Source organism: Rhinolophus ferrumequinum, chromosome 6 (assembly GCF_004115265.2).
Source record: "Rhinolophus ferrumequinum isolate MPI-CBG mRhiFer1 chromosome 6, mRhiFer1_v1.p, whole genome shotgun sequence".
Lineage (NCBI taxonomy): Eukaryota > Metazoa > Chordata > Mammalia > Chiroptera > Rhinolophidae > Rhinolophus > Rhinolophus ferrumequinum.
Window position 1 is genome coordinate 56,672,097 of NC_046289.1, and position 23,131 is coordinate 56,695,227.

A 23,131-nucleotide genomic window follows, 5' to 3' on the forward strand; every position below is an offset into this window, starting at 1 on the left:
ATATTGAGGAAGTTTAGCACTCCGTGTTAAAGACAAAAAAAAAGGGTTTTAAAATCAATTCTTGCCCCTCTGGCAGGGCGGGTCTGGACTTTGTTGCGAACTAGGGTTCCCAGCCCTCGGAACCAGCTCCACCGCGGCTGGTTCACCCTGCCCCGCCCACGCCGGGAGAGGAACAGCCGAGTTAGCAATACCTGCTATGCGTTGTTTACTTCCTCGCTGGGTGCCAGGCCCTGCTTTGACCCCTCACTTGCATTATCTTATTTACTCCTCCCAAAACATTCCGGATAAAAGGAAACTCTCATTTTCCCCATTTTCCAAGTGAGGAAACAGAAGTTGAGTCACTTGCCCAAAGTCTCCAAGCGGTGGAGTCGCACTCAAACCTGGGAAGCCCCGAGGCTCCCACTGGTAACCTCTCCTTTTCCTACTTGGGTAGAGGCGCCTTTTCACTTAAGAATCCTCCGGACTTAGTCATCACATTGAAAGGGCGCGGCCTCACCGACCCGCAGGACCTCGCGGGCGCTCCGTAAGTCCCGGGCTCCTGGCGCCCGGCACTGGGCGCGGATGAGAGGAACGACACCGCCCCCCCGGGGTATTTAACCCCAGTCTGGAGCCCGCGGGGCGCCGGCCACTCCCGCTCCTCCGCTCGCGCCTCCCTTCCCTCCTCCCCACTCTCTCCGAGCGCCCCAGCCTCCGCCCTGCGCTCGCCTCGCGAGCAGGCATCGCCGGCGGGCGCGGGGAGCGGGGCTCGGGGCGCCAGCCGCTCTCTCTGCAGAGCCGCCCCCTGGCCGCGGCCGCCACGCACTGCCCAGACCGCGCCACTCCGGCTGGCCGCACGGAGTGCCCCGCACAGCCGGAGCCGGGACGCCGGACCCGAGCGCCCCGCAGACGGGCGAGCGTCTGTGGAAGCCCGGCTGGTAGCCCGCAGCATGGATTCGGATTCGGGCGAGCAGAGCGAAGGCGAGCCGGTGACCACGGCAGGTACTGAGGGGTCTCGGCATCGCAGCCAGGAGGGCTGGGGCCGGCAGGAGGGCAGGCCGGGGCTGGAAATCGCGAGTATTTCTTCGAGCGGCCAGGCGGGAGGCCGATCCCCAGCAGCCCGGTCCCTTCCAAGCCGGGAGTGGGGATTGCTCCGCGCTGTGAGTTTGCTTTGGGCTTTTTCTCCGATTGCACTTGGACGCGCTGGAGGGAGAGGAGGTGCGTTTGCGGGTGGCTTTCCTCGCTGCCAGACTCTTGCTGCGGGTTCCGGTCGCCCTGGCTAGGTGGGGGTGGGGAAGAGTTCGGGAAATCCACGTCCAGTAGTTTGCTGCAGCAAGGCTTGCAACACATCTGCCTTTTGAAATAACTTTCTGAGCTCTGGCACGGTCCTCGAACCCCAGGAGCCGCGGAAGCTGCGGAACAGGTGACCTGGTCCGAGGACAGGACAGAGGACTTAGGAAGAAAAGGCCCCACGGGTGGACCGGCTGGGGTCAAACCGCAGCCAGTGGCTGCGGTTCCAGAGGCTGCTAGACGAGCCCGTGCAAAAGCGTTCGCCCATCGCTGCCCCGCACGAGCGGAGGAGGTCCCCGCCAAGGGGTCCGGGGACACAGACGTGGGGGCGCGCAGGAGCCGGGCTACGTCTTTCAGAGGCTCCGCAGGCTTTTCGCAATCGATAGTTATTAAAGCAATGGGTGGATGCTTAGTTAGGAAAAAAGGAATGTCCTCTCCTGCCCCTCCCTGATACTGAGCAACAGGAGGAAGCCACCCACAACCTTGAGTCGACTTACGGACGGGCTCTGCCCGCCGCCCTCGTGTCCACTCAGGAGAGACGCGAAAGCCCCGCGCCAAGTGGCCACGGCTCCCGCCTGTGGCCCAGAAGGCTAGCCCTGGCCAGTAGACCTGTGACCTGAGAGCTGGGACCCTCCTGGTACAGACCCGAGGTCCTGGACTAGTCCCCACTCTTCCCAGTGTCAGACCAGTATCCTAAGGGTGGGGACCCAGTAAAGGGAGGCACCATCAGCCCAGGTGTGGGTGTAGGAAAGGCAGGCTCAGGAACCAGACAGGACAGGGCCAGGCGCTACGCCAAGGGCCTTCCGTGTATTATTGCCCTTCACTTTCACAGCACCTAGCCAGGTGATTATCGGACTTGCCCACATGTCACAGCCAGGGAGTAGCCAAGGGCAGAGTTAGTCCCTTTCCACTGCATCGTACACCTCAGCCTCTCACAGGGCAGCTGTGGTCAACACCTTCAGGTGGGTGGGAAGGGATGAGGCTGGTGGAAAGGAAAGATGGCATCGCCAACATGCCTGTGTGTGAGGATTCCTGTGTGTATGCAAGGGCCACCTGCTTTGTGTAGGTACGTGTGGATATAATGAATAAACATGAGCCCTTTGCCTACCTATATGTTTGTGACTGTGAAGGCACCAAGATTTTGTTTCACAGGTGGCTTGTGGATCTCCTCACATCATTTAAAAGTTCCAGTGGGTGTTCTGTGTGTATCTAAGTATATCTTCAGAACTCAAAAGGGGGTTGGGGAGCAGTGACACTGACACTTCACTCTCTCAAAATCCCAGGAACTAAGAGGCTCTCCCTACCCCCACCCTCAGATCTCTTTTGTGGGTTGATGGAGAGGGGGAGGAGGAAGAGGGAGGAGCTATTCCAGAAGAGTTGGTACTTGGGTGAAAGGAGAGAGAAGGAGCTCTTAAAGGTCTTGTTGCTTCTCCCTCCAACCTGCACAGCTGGAGTTATCTTGTACGTATGTGTTCATGTCTGTTTCTGTTAAGGCCTCTGCACAGCTAACAGCAAACATTATCACTGAAGTCGGATGGGTCCGATGAGGAATAGGGCAGCCAGCTCTTGTGAGGTGTCACCATTTGTTTGTGACTTACTGTTTTCTACAGTCATTTCTTCTTTCTCTGTGTGCTTGAATCTCACAAGGTGAACAGTTATTTGAATGTCACAAGCCCTTCTGCTAAATGGCATTCAGTCTCACTCATTCTTTTGAGCCTTAAAGTATTCTTCATCAGAAAGCTTCAAAGCTAGGCGCTAATTCGTCGCCTTGCTGTGGCTGCATCATGTCAAATGGAGACCTTATTGCAGCTTCAGATACAGATTAAATGACAGGTATGTTATCCATAGGGGCTGACCTTTGTCCCTATAAGGAATATGGCATTTATCTGTGGACCTGAATCTGTGCAAGCTGGATGGGTTTGTAACTGAGGACAGCAGAGCAAGTGGGACCTGTTGGAGTATTCATGTGTGTTTGTGTGTGTCTGTGTGTACCTACTTCATAGGGATTTGGTATACAAGGATTCCTTCCTGCTCAGTACTCTTTCCCTCCCTAGCTTGTGAAAAAGCTCTGCCCTAAGACAGGCCTTATTAAGGTCAAGAGCCTGAACTGTGGAATCAGAAAGACCTAGGTTTCAATCTCTACCTGATGGGCAAGTTACTTAGCCTCTCCAAACCTCAGTTTTCTCCTCTGTAAAATGGGAATAGCAATAGTACCACAAGGGGGTTGTGAGGATTAAATAAAATAACTCATGAAAAGTGTTCCTGGTAGTCATTCAGTAAACGGTAGCTGCTATTTTGATTATTACCTGATTGGATTATTTGTTGTAAGAACACTGTGAAATGATGTACCCCTGTGCTTTGTAAAATGTAAATTACTAGGCATGTGTAAAACAATTAGTATTGTTGTCATTATTATCACATTAATATAATTGCCGAAGAACGTTTGTTTTGAATTTTCTCCTTTACATTCTCCCATTCTCTCTCTGGTGTGTGTGTGTGTGTGTGTGTGTGTGTGTGTGTGTGTGTGTGTCTGTGTGTTTGGGGAGATTAATTTATGCATACCTCTTCTCACTCTCTTCATCTTCCAGCTCAAGGCATGAAGATGGAGACTTTCAAACCTACTGGTTTTACTACCACCCTTTTCCTTCAACTCTAGGGCAACTTGTGAAAAGCAGAGAAGCCCTTACCCAATCCACCTGCTAACCTGAAGATGAGCCACTTAGAAATAGAAGAAGAGGGTACCCTGTCTTCCACACACACTTTTCCCTTCAAGGTGGCAGGAAGCACAGGAGGTACTCACCATTCTCTCTTCCATTTTTGCGCCTGGGGGGAGGTGATACAGGTGAAAAAGACCCAGCTCTTGCCCTTAGGGGGCTAACAGTCCCGGACAAGATTTGAGACGTGTACAGCAATGACCGTAAAGCACACAATGGGAAGTGGCTGGTGTCAAGAGAGACTATGTGAAGAAGAGACAAGGCTGAGATGTAATCCCAAGCAAGGGGTCAGGAGTGAGGAAATCTCCGAGGACCACCTACTCTTTGCTGCACCCAATTCAAGAGACTTTTCCAGAGATCTCTCAAGTGCCTGCTGGCAGATCTCTCACCTAGCAACTCCCTGCATAGAAGGGTGAAGGGGGAGATGAGATTTGTCTCAGTCTGCATTTTCTGTTTTTCAGGAAGCAGAGGATGATGCTTCTATGTCATTCTACTGCCTGCAGCTCCCCTCTGCCTTTCTCTCGTTTTATGATTCTTTCTATGATTAGGAGAGAGGCAGCATTTATGGAACACTGGATTCATTCCAGAGACCCAACTTGGCAGTCTCTCCTTTGGCAAACCCACTATCCATCTCTCAGAAACCCTAGAGCTTGGTGTATTAACTCAGCAGCGATTGAGAGTCTTTCCAAAGACGCAACAAGCGAGTAAACATTAGCAGTGTCAGCTTTTTCCCTTTCTGGCTTGTAAGACCAAGTTAGTGTACCCAGCTGAAGGCAGACAAGTTCCTTTCACTCACTAGATGGTCCAGGGCAGCCACACTGACGGGATATCTTTGCGGCTGGGTAGGTACGACAGAAGAGCATTTCCATGAGATGGAGTCAGGATGCGCTAGGGGAACTTCAAGACAGTTAAGGATGTGGAACACCAGCAAGCTCCTAACATTGCCCTTCCTGTCCTTCCCATCCCTAAGGTCCTAAGCTTGGTCTGTGTGAACAAAGTGGCAAGGAGTGGTAGGATTTGACAGGCGGCCAAGAGGAGGAAAGGTGTTCCAGAAGTCAGAGACCACTTGAGCAAAGGTAAAAATGAACAGGGAGGTGACTGGCGTGAAGAGCGTATGTTAGGGAGTACTGGGAAATCAAGTTAGATGAGTGTAGGGAGGGCCCCTTGTAGGAGGGTCTTGATACCTTGGTCCTGATGGTGCTGAAGGAGCATCTTGAGCTGGTTGTTGAGCTGAGACGTGACCAACTGACAGCTGGGTTTTCAGAAGCCACATTTGACAGACATGAAGTGTGGTGATTGCCTACGCGTGGAGCCTCGGCTCCCTGGGTGTGGCCACAATACTGGAGGGGGCGGTAGCACTAAGACAAGGCAGAAGAAGAAGGATGCAAATGCCATTTCAGAGAAACAAACAACAGAAGTTGGCGACAGATTGTACAAAAGTAGTGAAAGGAGAGGGGAAATGGAAGGAGACTGGTGTGTTGAGTTGGATGAGGGCAGGGAGGTGCAGGAGACTGGCTCCCCCACCCCACTAATGCTTTCCAGCCCATCTCTTTCCATCAGGCTCTTAGAAGTGATGTTTGGCTTAAAGGAGCTTTCCCCCTGTAGACAGTAAATCATGCCGGGGCATTGGTTTCGGGGCAGTGTGAGGTTCTGGAGTTTGTGATTGTCACAGTTAGGCTCCTAGTGGAGGCTGTTCAGTAACCTTTGTCAACTGACAGATGATTGATGAACTGGCCAACTGAGGGCAGAGACCGCCTGGGGATGGAGTACCACTGGCTATTAGCCCCAGTCCCACGTCTTACTCCTGTTTGTGTACATTTCCAGAGGCTTCTGCCTTGTCTGTGCAGTGGGCTGTAGCTGCTCTGAGGGTCAGGGCCTTGTCTGGTGCTTTCCTGTTCCTGAGATTTTTATGGACAGAATAAATGAACGAGCATCTTGAGGAGCCTCCTGAGAACTCTGCATTAAAAAGACAGACAGACAGACAGACAGAAACCTGTCCAATGAAGTGGAACTGCCAAAGCTTTCGTTCAGTGTTTGGTTTTACTTTATTGTTTTAAGCTTCCTTGCACAGTCTGGGACTCTGTGTTTGGGAAGTATGGGGAACGCGGAGAGAGAGAAGGACACAGTCCGTCCTGTCCTCCAGGGCTTGAGATCAGATGGGGAGAGGGGACACATATGCCAATGGCCGCAAACTAAGCCAGTGCCTGAAGATTCCTGACCCGCGTGCTTGGGATTATACCTCGGCCTCGTCTCTGTTTATATGTTCTCTCTTGACACCAGTCACTTCCTATTGCGGACTTTATGGTTATTCCTGGACATGGCTCAAATCTTGTCCTGGACTAAGGGCAAGGGGTGGGTCTTTTTACCTATATCATTTCCCACCAACACCGTCCATGTGCCCTAAACACAGTGGTAGGTTGCCAGCTGGCTGGCTGGGTAGATGGATGTATGGATGATGTTGTAGGTTGGTTCCCCAGGAAGCAGACTCTGAGGTGGAGATTAGCCTACAGTGACTTTATTTGCGATTGCTCTTGGGATCCATACCTGGGGAAGTGAGGGGAAAGAGAAGGACCCTGGACAGGGCAGCGTAAGAAGCTGAACTGCAATGCAGACCCAACAACAGCCTCGAGCTCTAGAGCTGGAATAGCCCTAGAGCTCTCCAGAAGTTGGCGACAGATTGTACAAAAGCAGTGAAAGGAGAGGGGAAATGGCAGGAGACTGGTGTGTTGAGTTGGATGAGGGCAGGGAGGTGCAGGAGACTGGCTCCCCCACCAGTCTCAGAACTGTGCTGAGTTGGGGTGAGGAGCTAGGCCTTTATATGTCTGATATAATGATCAGTCATTAAATGCAGGCCATCCCAGGGAACAGGCTATGACCTTGGGTGAAGCCATTCCCTTCAGCGGAAAACTGTCTGCACGTATTACTCCCATCAGCTTGTAGAATGTTTGGGCCTTCATTCCAGAAGGAGAACCTTGGTAGGACTTTGCAGCATCCACCACAGGTGGCCTCCAATTTCTTCAACAGTGTTCATTAGGGATGGCAGCCCTGTGTACTAGCAGTGTTCAGGGGATACTTACTGAGCTGTCAACTTTATCCAGACCTCATTAAGGCAATTTAGATTGCCAGATGAAATTAGCCAGTCTAAACCTCATAGCTCTGCACCCAACTGTTAATCCACACAATCCAGCAGATCCTGGCTGGCCATCTGCTTTGTGTTCAGAGTGGTGCAGGGTGCTTTGGTAGCATACAAAAATGGAATTAGATGTGGCCCTGCAGCCACGTTAGGGAGAGAAAACATCCACCCAAATCCGAACCTGCAAGACTGGGCAGCATTAGCAATAACTAGCACAGGATTTGGAGCATGGGGCATGGAGGTTTGGAGTTCTGACGGGAAGGCTTTGTGGAAGCGATGGCCTTGAGGATAGGCCTGGCTCAGTGAGGGCCCCTTAGATGGCACATGGGAGAAGAGGGCTGTCATACTCAAAATATAAAACTGGTGTTTTGGTGAGTCATTGTAGACAACATGTAAGTTTCTGAAGATGGAGGGAGAATGTGCATGAACATATAAATATAAAGCTCTATTTCCTATGTTATTTTCTCTTTAAAAACATGGCACCTGCTTTTTTTATTTGTCAGCAAGACCAAATTATAGTCACACTTTCCATTAGCACTTTTCTCTAACTGGTTCGTTTTCCTCCAGTTACCATTGGCTCCCACTTGAATTCACATGTAAATCTCTATTAAAAAAACACTATATACATAATTTTGTTGTGGTTTTCAGTCACTTGGCTTCAAACTCTTTATGTAAAATGCCTGTGTAGGTGGGTGTTTGGGCTGTATTTTGTACAAGTATAGAAATAAAGGCGAGAGAAGAATTAAAAAAATAAACAAGTCTACCCTAACAACCCAATCCAAGAAAACATATAAGGAGCGTGCATGCCTTTTCCCCCCACATATATTAAGGCATGCCAAAAATATATATTTGTTTTTATACATCAGAAATACTCTTTAGGCAACTGCATAGCACAAATTCTGAGACTGTGTTAGAATAATCTACATGTTCATATTGGGTTTCCTAAATATCATTGCCTGGGAACAAATTTGAGCCTGTTCATGGAAAATCTAGTATGCAGACTATAAAAATGGAAGGCTTGGCAGCACAGGAAGTACTAGACACACCCTCATAGAACCGGTATTTTGTAACTCAGTGCGCCAATGGAAAAAGGAGCGCCTTTGGTGGTGTCCAAATATTGGCTTCAACTGTTGAAAAGCCACAGAAACAGCTTCTAGCTTCTAGGTTCTCTTCTCAAAAGATATGTTGTCTGTTCCAGCCCTGACAGGGAGCATTTTGATGATACACAGCTTTATGGACTCCCAGTGTATTGTTTTACAGTAGAGGCATCTGATTGCATGTGCAGGAGGAACTTCTGTAAAGGGCTGCTCTGGTGAGCGTCGCATCCCGTGTTCCTGACGTGGGGCCTGTGGGTTATGCCAAGGAGGTCAACAGATATTTCAGTGTTGATTGTGGGGGGAACGGGATGGGAGCCGTCTGCAGGGTGGGCCTCTTTCCCACCACGTTCGAGTCTGGTTCCTTGGTTTCTGTGGGATGACAATGAGAAAGTCAGGGAGAGAAACTGAGTTTGGGGTTAAATGGTCAGAGAAAGTAGTGTTTAAGAAGTTGTAGCAAATAGCCAACAAGATGAGAAATTGTAATGATGGTCTTTGCCAGCCAGAGTTCAGCCCCAGAGGGCTAGTATTGAATGTGAAATAATAGTGATGCTTTGAATTTTTACTAGTTTATATTAATTAAGCACACACAATGTATTTAAGACTGGGTTAATTGTTTATATGGTACTTAATGCTTATACCAGTTTTCTGGGCTAGGTACTATAGAAAGCCCCATTTTATAGACCAGGAAACTGAGGTACAGGGAAGTTAAGTAACTCACTTAGGGATATACAGCTTGTCAGTGGATATGAAGCCAGTCTAACTCTAAAAATGGTGCTCTTGTATCAGGTAGATTATGTAGTTAGGTCAGTGGATGCCGCTAGGCTTCTTTGCAGCTACCAGCTTCCTTGGGGCCCAGATCTCTGACCATTAGATTCGTTCATTAGGTTTCTTCTGTTAGGTTAGGATATTACAGTTCCAGTAGGCGCTGTTTTAAGCTGCAGACATTATCTGCATTAGCCCAATAACACATGGGCAAGGATTGGCCGGCACAGGCTCCAGAACAGGGGCTGCTGAATGGGGGTTTGGGAGAGAAGATGGGGAGAGCGGCACAAAGCTACTGCCTGGGTGAGAAGGTCCTGGAAGGATGCTGCAGCCACGTGCATCTCCAGGGTCATGGAGACCTGCTGCTGGGTGGTGAATGTGGCAAACATTGAGAGGAGAGAAGGACTGAAAAGCAGAGTCAAGGGAGGTGCCAAACACAAACCAACATTCCCTTTATCAGAGTGCCCTTAAGCTGGATCCTAACCCACTTTTTTCCACTCCAGCATTTAGAATCATTTCAGATATAGCATTTCCAGGACATGGCGACCAGCTGGATTCAAGGACAAGAGAAAACTCAAAGATGAGCCTGCAACTCAGTGACGAGACCTTGAGCTTCAGAGCTAGACAACTTAGGTTTGGGCTTCCAGAGCTATCTCTTAATAACATTATTTTTCTGACCAAAGGAATGCAAACTCTTGGTAGAATATGTGAAAATAATACAAAGAAGAAAATTAGATTGAGCCCTAAGAATCGATGTGCTGTGCCTAACGAAAGAGTGTAGTCCAAAAGCAATGCTGGAAAGATGACAGAGAGTTTTATTTGGGGAGGGACGGGGTTTTGTAAGAGAACAAGAGTCTCCCTTCTGAAATATTTACTCAGGGACACTAATGTCATCTAGCTGCTCTGCCAGGCAGTGTCAGAACCAGAACTGGAGGCCAGATCCTCTGACTCCTCTATCCTTCCCCAAAACATGTAATGTTAAAAAAGGAGCAGAGTTATTCTGGGTGTTGGGTTAGCAAAAGGATCCCTGCTCTTCCTCCCAACACCTTCCACCATGTTTCTTGCTGCCCGTTCCCCTCTTTTTCTTGTCCTGAGGTTTCTCCCTCCCAAGCACATCTGCCCAGAGTTCAGACCACCAGAGGCCCACACCGGGCCCTTCCCTTGTGCCTGGCCCTCTCCTCTTTCTCAGTCAGGAGAGCCCTACGTGGAGCCCTCACAAGATTTTTACATTTTTTTAATACCCGAGAGGCATTTGGTGGGTTTGACAGATGCCCAGTGAAAATTGCAAAGGTTAATTTACTTTGAGTTTAACAGCTACCAGCTTTAGGAATAGATTTATTGGCCTTTGGTTCTCCAGTCATGTTTTATCTTTGTTTAGATTGACTTATTTTTGTCAGGAAATGGGGAAATTTGTTCATGTGTGTTAGCCTCTCTACCCTTAGGATTTAACTGCATAATTCAGTGTTTCAGTCTCAGTCAAACAAGGTAGCCAGAGCGAAGTTAATACAGAGTCAGCTTTTAGAGAGCCCAGAGCAGTATCTGATGAGAGTTAATCCTGAATTTTCTTGACTTGCTTTTCCTATTGACTTCTCTGACTGTATCTAATTGTGGTTTCCCTGCACCTGTCCTCAGTTGCTCTTCCTGCATCCCTCATGAATACCTTTTTCCTACCTATGTCTCCTAAGGCTGAGCTCCTGTCCTTGTTCTTTTGTGACAATACACTCGTTTGGAAGCGATCATCCATTCTTACAGCATGAAGCTAAAGATTCCCAAAGCTGTAGTCTACCCCAGTCCTCTCTCCGGAGCAAGAATCCTGCCTTCCAGAGGCCTCTAGGCCTCTCCTCCTCACTGTCCACTGTCCAAGAGACATCTCAGTAACACCACAGCCAGACCATTACCCTCCCTTACGTTTTCCCAACTCTTCCGGTGGCCTCGACAGCCACCGAGTCATTCAAGGTTAAACAACTGTGAAGTCATAAGAACAATGGGATGTCCTACACATACGATCTCAGAGCAAAACCAGAACACAGAAAAGGCAGCGATTCTTATTCTCAGTTTACAGATGAAGAAACAGATTCAGATTACCCCAAATCACAATGTAAGTGGTAGATTTTCACTATTTAAAACTGCCTCCCCATCCCAAAAGGGGGCAGAAACTAACTGAACATCCAACCTAAACAAAACACTCTAAATATTCCGTCAGAGGAGGTCCACGATAGTGGAGACGCAGTAGGGTATGGAACTCACCCCTTCCCATGAGCAAACTCAAATATACATGTATATAAAGAGCAGTTATACCTGAGAGACAACTGAGGGCTGAAGGAACAGCTTCTGACAACAAACAAGAGAAAGAGACAAAATAGCCAAGGCAGGGAAGCCGAAGGAGCCCTTGAAGAGCTGCAGGAAGAGCCAGTGAGCGCCACTGTTTACCTCCCCTCCACTTCAGTAGAATGGTATTGAGCAATATTTGGGTGCTTTGGCCTACCTGCAAGACGACTGGGAAGCGTTCCCAGCAGACTTTGCCTCCAAAATGGGAACAACATAGCTTCACTGTGTATTTGGCTCCCTGCCAGGAGTTGCTCCAGCCAGCAGGCCAGTGCCCCAGGTGACGTAAGCGCATGCCCAGCTGTCATGCAGGGTCTCTGGTCCTGCTCCCCGCACAAGAACACAGGATATGGTGAGGCCAAAAAGGAACACCAACGGAGCCATGGATCGGGGGTTCATACCACTATAGTCTCGCTGGCGGCTGGGTTGGAGACACAGGAAGCAGGAGCCACACGATGCGCAATCTGCCGTCTACTTCTCTGCCAACCAACCAACCCCACTTGCTAGCTGCAATCCACGCTGGCTAGCTCAGCCATGGCAGTTATATCAGTGGCCAATGGCTAACTGGTTACAGCTGATGGCCATCTACTACCCGAGCCAGCACCTTTCCACGTGAGGCCGAGAGCCTGGAAACGGCTCTCTGGGACTCTTTCCCCACACTCCACCCTTCCAGGGTCTCACCTCACAACCTATATGACAAGCATTCTCCACTAGGGGCCCTGTGCCAGGAACCTGGAGGTGGAGCAATATCCTGGGCACAGACAGGCTTTCTGGGCACAACCAGGGTTTTCAGGGTACTACCAGTCTTTCTGGGCACAGACTTCCCAGGCACAGCCAGGGTTCTCAGGGCACCGTGCTGGAACAATAGTGGCTCACAGCCAAGGTGCTTACATATTCTCGGTGGAGACACAGGAAGTAAACATCTGCCTGCACCTCAACAATGGGTCTTCCTGCATCAGTCTCGCTGGTGGCCAGGTGAGACATAGGAAGCAAACATACGCCAGTTCCACTACATAGTGGTACGTTCCCAAGCAAACAGTCAAGCGGTCCATCAAATCAGGGATGGAAGGCAATTCCCATAGTCCACAGTCATTCGCCAGGGCTGTGCATTGGCCTTACAACGTGAGCCCTCTCCACAGGGCGAGGGCTCCAAGTCTTCCCCAACCTGGGGGTGAGGGACGACCTTGACCTCACCCACATCTTCCACTGAGGACTCAGCAAGCCTTTCCTCCTGGGACCACAAGTCCTGCATCCCGGCTGCCCCAGCAAGCACCTCCCAGCCCACATGGCCACAACGACCTTTGCTTTCTCCGCCCTATGCTGGTTGGAGAACCGTCCACATCCTCCCACCCCTCCACGGGGGTCCAGCTCTCTGGCAGCTGCATGGCTTTTTCTGTGCTGGTCGGAGAACCATCCATGTCCTTCCACCCCTCCTCGGGGGTCCAACTCCTGAGAACGGTGGTTACCGGGTACCACACACTGGCGGCTGGGTTGGAGACACAGGAAGCAGGAGCCACATGATGCACAACCCGCTATCCACTTCTCTGCCAACCAACCAAACCCTTGCTAGCTGCAATCCACGCTGGCTTGCTCAGCCACGGCAGTTATATCAGTGGCCAATGGCTAACTGGTTACAGCTGATGGCCATCTACTAACAAGCCAGCACCTTTCCACATGAGGCCGAGAGCCTGGATACTGCTCTCTGGGACTCTGTCCCCACAGTGGGATTTCTTTGGGGTCAGAGGGGCTGATGAGCACCGTTGTTTACATCTCCCTCCACCTCCACAGGTGGGTGGGGGCTCTATGCAGGTGCTCTGGCCTACCTGCAAGGTTGCTGAAGAACATTTCTGGATTCACTGCTGGAGCCCATTTCAGCCAAACAAAGGGAGCAAACGGGATCAACAAGGCATTACTACATGCACCTGGCCTCCCTACTCAGAGCCGCTTCTGCTCAGCACGCCAGTGCCCCTGATGCCTGAGGCACCCAGTCGGCTCCTACCAGCTGGCCAAAACCACCCTGCACACACAACTTACACAGAGGCTGCTTCTACAAAAGCACACTTTTCCAAGACTGGAAGAGACAGCTAATTTGTCTAATTCATATAACAAACATAGAAAGTCAAACAATATGAAAAGACGGAAGAATATCTCTCAAATGAATGAACAAGAAAAATCCCCAGAAAGAAAACCCTAAGGAAATGGAGATAAGTAAGTTGCCTGATCAAAATTCAACTAAATGGTCATAAGGATGTTCACCAAACTTGAGAGTGGAGTAGAGGAACTTAGGGAAACTTACACAGAGTTAAAAAGTATAAGGAAAAAAACAAGCAGACCTGGAGAATACCATACAATAATTGAAATGAAAAACACATTAGACAGGGCCGGCCCGGTGGCTCAGGCGGTTAGAGCTCCATGCTCCTAACTCCGAAGGCTGCCAGTTCAATTCCCACATGGGCCAGTGGGCTCTCAACCACAAGGCTGCCCGTTCAATTCCTCGAGTCCTGCAAGGGATGGTGAGCTCCCTGCAACTAAGATTGAACACTGCATCTTGAGCTGAGCTGCCTCCTGGATGGCTCAGTTGGCTGGAGCACGAGCTCTCAACCATAAGGTTGCCAGTTCGATTCCTCAAATCCCGCAAGGGATGGGGGGCTGCGCCACCTGCAACTAGCAACAGCAACTGGACCTGGAGCTGAGCTGCGCCCTCCACAACTAAGATTGAAAGGACAACAACTTGACTCGAAAAAAAAAAATCCTGGAAGTATGCACTGTTCCCCAATAAAGTCCTGTTAAAAAAAAAAAAACCACATTAGACATAGATGGATTTTGAGATTATAATGCTAAGCAAAATAAGTCAGACAGAAAAAGTAGAGAACCATATGATTTCACTGATATGTGGTGTATAAACCAAAAACAACAAAAGAACAAGACAAACAACTGAAAGAACAAAAACTCATAGACATAGACAATAGTTTAGGGGTTACCAGAGGATAAGGGGAAGGGGCAGCAGGGCTCTAGAAGAGTAAAAGGGGTCTAATATATGGTGATGGAAAGAGAACTGACTCTGGATGATGAACACACAATGTGAGATATAGATAATGTATTACAGAATTGTACACCTGAAATCTATGTAACTTTACTAACAATTGTCGCCCAATAAACTTTAAAGAAAGAAAAAAAAGAAAAACACATTAGAAAGAAACAACAGCAGATTAGCTAACACTGAAGAATGCATCAATGACTTGGCAGACACACTAGTAGAAATTAACCAATCAGAATAGCACAAAGAAAAAATCATTTAAAAAAAATAAGGATAGTTTAAGAGACCTCTTAATCTTAACTCAAACATTCACATTATAGGGATCCCAGAAGAAAGAGAGAAAGGAACAGAAACTTAATGTAAAGAAGTAATGGCTGAAAACTTTCCTAATATAGGAAAGGAAACAGACATTCAGATCCAGGAAGCACAGAGTTCCAAACAAGATGAAACCAAAGAGACCCACGCCAGGACATATTGAAATTAAAATAGCAAAAGTTAAAGAGACAATCTTGAAGGAAGCAAGAGTGAAACAAGATAAAAATTGACAAAAATAAATGAAATTGACAAACCTTTAGCCAAATTTATCAAGGAAAAAGAATACAAATAAAATCATAAATGAAAGAGAAGTTACAACCAACACCACAGAAATACAAAGAATCATTAAAGAATATTACAAAGAATGCCAACAAATTCAACAATCTAAAATAAATGGGTAAATTTCTAGAAGCAACCTTCCAAGACTGAGCCAGGAAGAAATACAAAATCTCAACAGATATATTACTAGCAATGGAATTGAAGCAGTAAAAAGAAAAACAAAATACTCCCAACAAATACAAGTCCAGGACCAGACAGCTTCACAGGTGAATTCTACCAAATATTTACAGAAGAATTAATACCTATCTTTCCTAAACTATTTCAAAAAATTGAAGAGGAAGGAACACTTCCAAACTCATTCTATGAAGCCAGCAGTAGCCTGGTACTATAACCAGACAAAGACATTACAGAAAAAGAAAACTATAGGCCAGTATCCTTAATGAACATAGATGAAAAAAAAAAAAAAAAACTCAACAAAATATTAGCAATCCAGGTTCAACAATACATTACAAGAATTCTACACCATGACCAAGTGGGATTCATCCCAGAGGTACAAGCATGGTTCAACATCCATAAATCAACCATTGTGATACATTCCATTAACAAAATAAAGAATAAAAACCATATGATCATCTCAATATATGCAGAAAAACATTTGACAAAACTCAATATCCTTTTATGATTAAAAAAAAACTCTAAACAAAGTGGATATAGAAGGAACATATTTAACATAATAAAGGCTGTATACGACAGACCCACAGCTAACATCGTAATCACTGGTGAAAAGCTGAAAGCCTTTGCTTTAAGATCAAGAACAAGACAAGGATGCCCACTATCATCACTTCTATTCAACATAGTATTGGAAGTCCTAGGCACAGCAATCAGACAAGAAAAGGAAAAGGCATCCAAATAAAAAAGGAAGAAATAAAAGTCTCATTATTTGCAGATGACATGATACTATATATAGAAAACCCTAAAGACTCCACCAAAAAACTGTTAAACCTAATAAATGAATTCAGTAAAGTTGCAGGATACAGAATCAATATACAGAAATTTGATGCATTTCTATACACCAATAATGAATAATGATAAGGAAAAATTAAGAAAACAATCCTATTTACAATTGCATCATAAAGCATAAAATATCTAGGAAAAAAGTTTAACCAAAGAGGTGAAAGACCTATACTCTGAGAACTATAAGACATTGAAGAAAGAAATTGAAGAATACACAAATAAATGGAAGGATATACCTTCCGCATGGATTGGAAGGATTCATATTTTTAAAATGTCCTAACTACCTAAAGCAATCTACAGATTAAATGCGGTGCCTATTAAAATACCAACTGGCATTCTTCTCAAAATTAAAACAACTAATCTTAAAATTTAGATGGAACCACAAAAGACCCCAAATAGCCAGAGAAATCTTGAGAAAGAACAAAGTGGGAGGTATCACCCTCCAATATCAAACTATACTACAAAGCTATAATAATCAAAACAGTATGCGTACTAGAATGAAAACTGATATATAGACAATGGAATAGAATAGAGAGCCCACAAATAAACCCTTGCTTATATGGTCAATTAAATTATGTTCTTTGTTGTAGAACAAAGGAGGCAAGGATATACAATAGGGTAAAGATAATCTCTTCAAGAAGTGGTGTTTGGAAAACCAGACAGATATATGCAAAAGAATGAAATTGAACCACTTTCTTACACCACATATAAAAGTGAACTCAAAATAGATTAAAGACTTAAATGTAAGACCTGAAACCATAAAACTCCTAGAAGAAATATAGGCTTTAAAGTCTTTGACATTGCTTTTAGCGGTATCTTTTTGGATATGTCTCCTCAGGCAAGGCAAGAAGAGAAAAAATAAACATACGGGATTACATCAACTCAAACGTTTTTACACAGCAAAGGAAACCATCAACAAACCAAAAGCCAGCCTACTGAATGGGAGAAGATATTCACAAATGACACATCCAATAAGGGGTTAATACCCAAAATACATACGGAACTCATACAACTTAATAAAAAAAAAAAAATTAAAAAATGGGAAGAAGACCTGAACAGACATTTCTCCACAGAGAATAAACAGATGGCTATGAAAAGATGCTTACCATCAATAATCATCAAGGAAATGCAAATTAAAACCACAATGATATATCACCTTACACCTGTAAGAATGGCTATCATCAATAAATCAACAAATAACAAGTGCTGGCGAGGATGTGAAGGAAAGGGAACCTTCATACACTGTTGGTCGGCTTGTAAATTAGTGCAGCCACTATGGAAAACAATATGGAGATTCTTCAAAAAATGAAAAATAGAGCTGCTATACAATCCAGTAATTCCACTTCTAAGTATTTATCCAAAGGAAACAAAAACACTAATTGGAAAAGTTTATATGCACCCCTATGTTCATTGCAGCATTACTAATAATAGTCAAGATATGGAAGCAACCTAGATGTCCTTCAGTAAATTAATGGATAATGAACGTGAGATATATAGATATAGATATAGATAGATAGATATAGATAGATAGATAGATATAGATATAAACGACATATATATGATGGAATATTATTCAGCAATAGAAAAGAATGAAGTCTTGACATTTGTGACAACATGGATAGACCTAGACAGTATTATGTTAAGTTAAATGAGTCAGGCAGAGAAAGAAAAATACTGTATGATTTCACTCATGTGGACTCTAAAAAGACAAAACAAATGAAAAAGCAAAACAAAACAGAAACAACCTATAGATATAGAGAACAAGCTAATGGTTGCCAGAGGTAGGGTAGAGGGAGGATGGGAATAATTTTTTTAGGTAAAAAATAAAAAGATTAGAATCCAGTCCAATGCTTTGGGAAACTGACTCCTGAGAGGATAAAATTAAATAAATAAGTAAATAAATATTCAAATAGTTATTGAATGATTAAATACATAATGACTACATAGTGGAATATTATTCAGCTATTAAGACAAAGTAATTTGAAGAACATATAGGGAAATGTTTACATTGTAATGTATAAAGAAAGCTTGATAATAAATGATCCAAATTTTGTTATATACATGTATATACACACATATTATTTATTTAGTTATTTATTTATTTATACATACACACATGTATACATACATATGCATACACCCTTTTTTAATATAGAACCGGGGAGGAAACTTCCTGACATTCCATACATAAACATTTTTTTTTAAATTTTAATACTGGAAGAGTTAAACACTCCATGTAAGTTTATAGGTAATTTTAATTTCCTTCTTTGTAATTTCCTTCCAGTTTTTCCTCAACCAGTATGTATAACTTTCAGCAGGAAATGTCATTTTAAAAGCAAAAATCAAGTGAGATCCTGGGGCCCAGTCCACTGCTCATCTTCTGACTTTCTTGCACTTTTGTCCCAGATCCCTCCATCTTCTTCCTTGGAACTCTTCTGCACTCAGTTCCCCGTGACACTCCCCACACCCCTACCCCACACCCCTTCACCCCTGCAGACCAGTCCTCCGTGGGTCCCTATCATGGGGTCCTCCCAGCCCCCTGGTGGAGGCATATTCCAGGCTTCTCTCCTCAGTCCCTTCCTGCTCACCCATTTCTCCAGCTTCTGCTTTCCCCCCTTTCTAGTCCCTCCATCACATCACACCGTTCCCTCTGAGCCCACCCAGCCTGGGCCTTGTGGGTCCCTCATGCAATAAAGACGCAGTGCAGACAGGATGGGTAATGAGCTTATAGGTTTGAGGCCTACAGAAGGGCCAAGAGCACGGGAGCCTTGCAGGCCAGACGGACCTGCTGGGTGACCTTGCTGACTCAGCCTTTTTGGCCCTTGAACCTGGCCTCGCTGTTTCTGGCTGACCAGCAGTGTGTGCCGCTGGCATTCCTGACCCTCACTCCCTCCGGGACCCTATCTCTGTCCCTGGCCCCCATCCCAACTATGAATGATTTTCACTTTGCACTTTTTCATTTACCATTGATTTTGTGTTTTTGTTACTTTTACAATTAGAAAAAAAAAAGATGGGGGCAATTAAAATTCTGTTATAACAGGATTATTAGCTTTTAGGATATATTGGTCTACCACCATTATCAGTCTCTCAGTCCAAAGAAATTCATTATTCAGGAGTTGTATGATATTAAATATAATGTGTATCTTTCTGAAGGAATTCAAAGTTTAATTGAGGATTTCTTGTGCATCTTGGAGCTGAAAATAAGAGATATCATGGTCTCAAAAGTCTTTACTGCCTCCCTATCTCCATCTTATTCTACTCTAGTCCATCAAATAGGGGTAACCCAGTCAGGAAGTTTGTAGGAAACAAAAGTGCTCACCCTTTAGATTCACATTTATCAGAGTTTAAATTAGCCCCAACCACCCTTCATGATTGGTATTCCCCATCAACCAGGACTTTGTCTATCTTTAGTTTCTTGGTTTATATTATGAATAATGATTTTTTTAACCCCTTTTCAGATGTAAAAATATATATTGACGATGCATTTTCACCCTTCCAGAAAAATCCCTCCTCCCATTAAAAAAAATCACTTCCTTAATATTCAAGTGGAAAGCAGTGTCAGTTCCCTTATTAAGCAGCCATCTCTCGCTGTTAATTGTGAGTGAATATGACCACTGGGATTTTTAAAGGACAGATCAGAGAATATAAAAGGCAGAATGATAGAAAAAGAAGTAAGTTCTTAGAAAATGCAGGCTTTTATGCTAAGAATGATGAATGGTACATCCTGAGACCAGCAAATATGGTAAGCACCCAGGTGCTGTCTCCATAGAGCTGTCACCAAACACCCCCACCCCGAGCTTCCTCTTCACCCAAGGAGGGAGGTCAGTAATGGGCTGAGGCTCACGAGTGAGATGTAGTCTGGTTCCTGCCATCCTTGGTTTTTTGTCTGTTGGTTTCATTTTTGTTTTTTAAAAAAAAAATCTCCACATAAAAATAGCTTTGCCCAATTGTCATAATCCAGTGAGAGCGGCTGAGGTCTGAGCAAAGTCTGAAGAGAGGTGAAGGTTGGTGGTATTAGGGGCCAAGACGGTCATACAAGCAGGACGGAGGCCAGGCAAGGACTAAGAGCAGCTGGTCAGGTCATCAGGAAGTCCCGTCATGTGGCAGGGAAGCCAGAGGGTCCAGGGGCCCAGGGCAGGCCAATTCTCTTGACAGTCACTTAGCCTGCAGGGGGTCCGCCGCTCATGGCTGCGCTGGCCTTCATGGCCCTCTCCCTCTGGAGGGTATCCCCTCTTAACCTTAAAGACTGAAGCTTTGAGAAATGCTGGCTTCACAGTAGGGGTCTACTGACCTTGTACCCCCAACCCCAAAGCAAGTCCTCCTCCTGACTCCCCCCTTCTGCACGGTCTCCCTGGCACCATCATCTCTGCCTTATCCTTGATGCTTCCCTTCCTTGCAGCCCCTCAGACCCAGGTTCTCCTCTCTGTTTCCTCTCCCCTCCCCCCGTACCTTACAAACTCTCCTGGACAATACAGAGACAAAGGCAATGGAAACTCTGAGACCTGGGGCCGTGGCTGGAGACTGGTCATGAAGAAAAGATCTTAAAAGCTTCCAGAGAGAAAAACCAGGCCCTTACCAATGTACTAGTTTTCTAAATAGCTACGCCGAGAGATAAATAATAGTAGCTGATGCCTTTGAATTCTCAAGGTGAATGATTTTCGACCTGGAGTTCTGAATACAGTCAAACCATCAAGCAAATATGCGGGTGGAATAAAGTCATTATGAGACATGTTAAATCTCAAGAAAACGACCATGTTCCCTTCCTTAGGGACAGCTAGATCAGGAGTCAGCCAACTGAGGCCCCCAGACCAAATCCAGTCAGCCACCTGTTTTTGTATTATCCACAAGCTAAGAGCATTTTTAATGGTTACATTTACTTAGTTATATAAATACCTTGCTCTATTTTGTCTTTTGGCCCTTTATTCTCTAGCCCTTTAAGGTAGTTTGCTAGTCCCTGTGATAGACAAATAGGAGATGGACCCAGGTGAGAAGGAATGAAGGGAGAACTGGAAGGACAGTCTGGATGGAGCAGGCTTAGCTAGAGTAGAGACGCGAGTGCGGAGATAGACAATCGCTCGGGTGAGAAATGATGAGGGGTCTGTTCTCGGTGGTGTCACTGAGGCAGAGAAAGTCAGGGGCATTTGAATTGATTGAGCAATTAAGGAAGCTCAATCAACAATCTGATGCCCCATTAGGTGTGGGAGGTGAGGGAGAGGAAAAAGGCAAGGATGGCCCCCAGGGTCTTATCTGGACATGGGGCCAAGCCACTTATAATACAAAGAGGAGGGCTGCCGCAGGTTGGAGAAAGGAAAGGAGTGACGTTTTGAACCTGTGGAAGGTGATGGGTCTGTGGGAATCCAGGTAGAGAAGTCTGATAAGTAGTAAAATATATGGGGATGGGCCTCATGACAGACTCCTAGGCTGGGAGATATATCAGGAAGGGATCACCACCTGGGCAAAGGGTGACATCTCACACTTGGGGAGAGTGTATGGCAAAGAGGGCTCTGAGTAAACTCAGGGAACCCAGACTTCAGGCATGGACAGAGGACAAGGAGCCCTCGAGAGGCTGAGAAGGACCGAGGGGTAGAGTGTTCAGGAAGGCAGAGACCGACAGACGGGCCCATGCTGCCAGAGGTCAGGTACTGAGCTGTGTGTCTCAGGGATGCCATTGGCATTCCCTGTCCTGGAAATTACAGAAGAGTTAGCATATCTGGCCCCACCCACTAATAGCCTGTAGAACCTCCACTCATATACTATGACAACAACTATGTCCTCCCATGTTTCCAAACACATCGGGGACCATTAGAAGGCCCCTGGGTGACCTTGGTGAGAGCAGCTGCCATTGAGCTTGGAGTAAAACCAGGGAAAGGGAAGACTACGCAGCTCCTCTGTCCTACTGCGGTCATCCGTACTCGGGCCTCTTCCTGAACTCTGGGACTCTCCTCTCCAAAATCCCATGCTCTCCCCCGTGACCTCACTCCCTGGGCTGACCAGTCACTATTTGTTTCTTGAGGTTTACATGTATTATTCAGCTCCTACTATATGCCAGGGATACCACAGTGGATATGGCAGTCCAGGTTCCCCCTCATCCTTGCAGGGAACAAACAAGTGAAACTAGATGGGAGGTCCTTGAATAGGCCACGTGAGGAGTTTGTTCTGGATGGAAGGAGGGTTCAAGGAAGGCGGGGAGGGAGAGCAGCCGGAGGTGCTTGGATCTGGGCAGAAGATGCACAGAGCAAAACTGGAGACTGGGGAAAGGGTGAGCCACTTTCTCTTTAGGGCAGAGACGAGACAGTTAGGGGTGTGAGGCCTGGTGGGAAGAAGTGGCCCTGGGGTTTTGGACATGAGTCCCATACGTGGCTATGTCAGCACAGGGCAGCCTGCTGGGGCCAGCTGTCTGTGCCTCGGTCTGTGGGTGCTGAGGCCAGCACAGGAGAGGGCTTGGGGAGCCTGCTGACCGCCTGCTCTGTGGCGAGTGCAGGCTGAGGTCTGACAGAGGAGGCAAGGGCCCCAGGAAATCAGGTGATGCGGAGGCATTTTGGAGGAAAGCCACAGAAAAGGAAAGCTGGAGGCTTCAAGGTCAGTGCCCCAGGTTTTTCAGAGGGAGGGAAAAGCAGGAGGCCTTCCACTGCTGAAGCATGACTGTTGCAGAGCTGGGAGAGAGCTTGGTGGATGGAGGGGAAGCAGTGTGAGAGAGGGAAAGCTGAGACTCCGTTGGCTCACATCTCATGTATGCCCAGTGCTGTTTTTTCATGGATTCAAAAACTCAATTTCTGATTCTGAAGAAGTAACTATTATGCTGAGAATGTAAAACAAATTAGCAGAATCCTCTAATCCAGTTCCCTCATTTAACAGACCGATAAACCAGGAAGTTGTCGATGTGGCCCGTAGCTCATGGTGAGTGCACTGGGGGGCAGCCGCGGACCCCGGCGCCCCAGCTCTCTTCTCCACACAGTGCTGCCTGCTCAGTCGCTAGAGACAGGACCAGAGATCGGCTCACTGCTTTTCTCCGTATTTGGGGTTTTCCCTGCATCTGGGGAGTGACTCCAAGGCCCCAGCACTGGCACCCCAATTCCACTGGAAACCACTGTCAGCATCTTTGAATTGACCGCAGCTGGTAACTTGATCTGAAACCTTTTGGTGGCACTGTCTTATCGTACCATGAAGTATAAGTAATTTTATTTGGAGA

The 23,131-nt window shown here is 46.5% G+C and overlaps 1 protein-coding gene across 1 annotated transcript in view; it reads left to right on the forward strand.

Moving 5' to 3' along the window:
- Window positions 1–599: 599 nt before the first annotated feature.
- The window catches only part of TNFAIP8L3 (TNF alpha induced protein 8 like 3), a 41,809-nt gene continuing 19,277 nt past the window's right edge, over window positions 600–23,131 (forward strand). Inside the window, exon 1 of the mRNA XM_033109661.1 lies at window positions 600–978. Within this exon, the coding sequence (XP_032965552.1) occupies window positions 927–978 (52 nt within the window). The 5' untranslated portion in view covers window positions 600–926. The remainder of the gene's footprint in view (window positions 979–23,131) is intronic.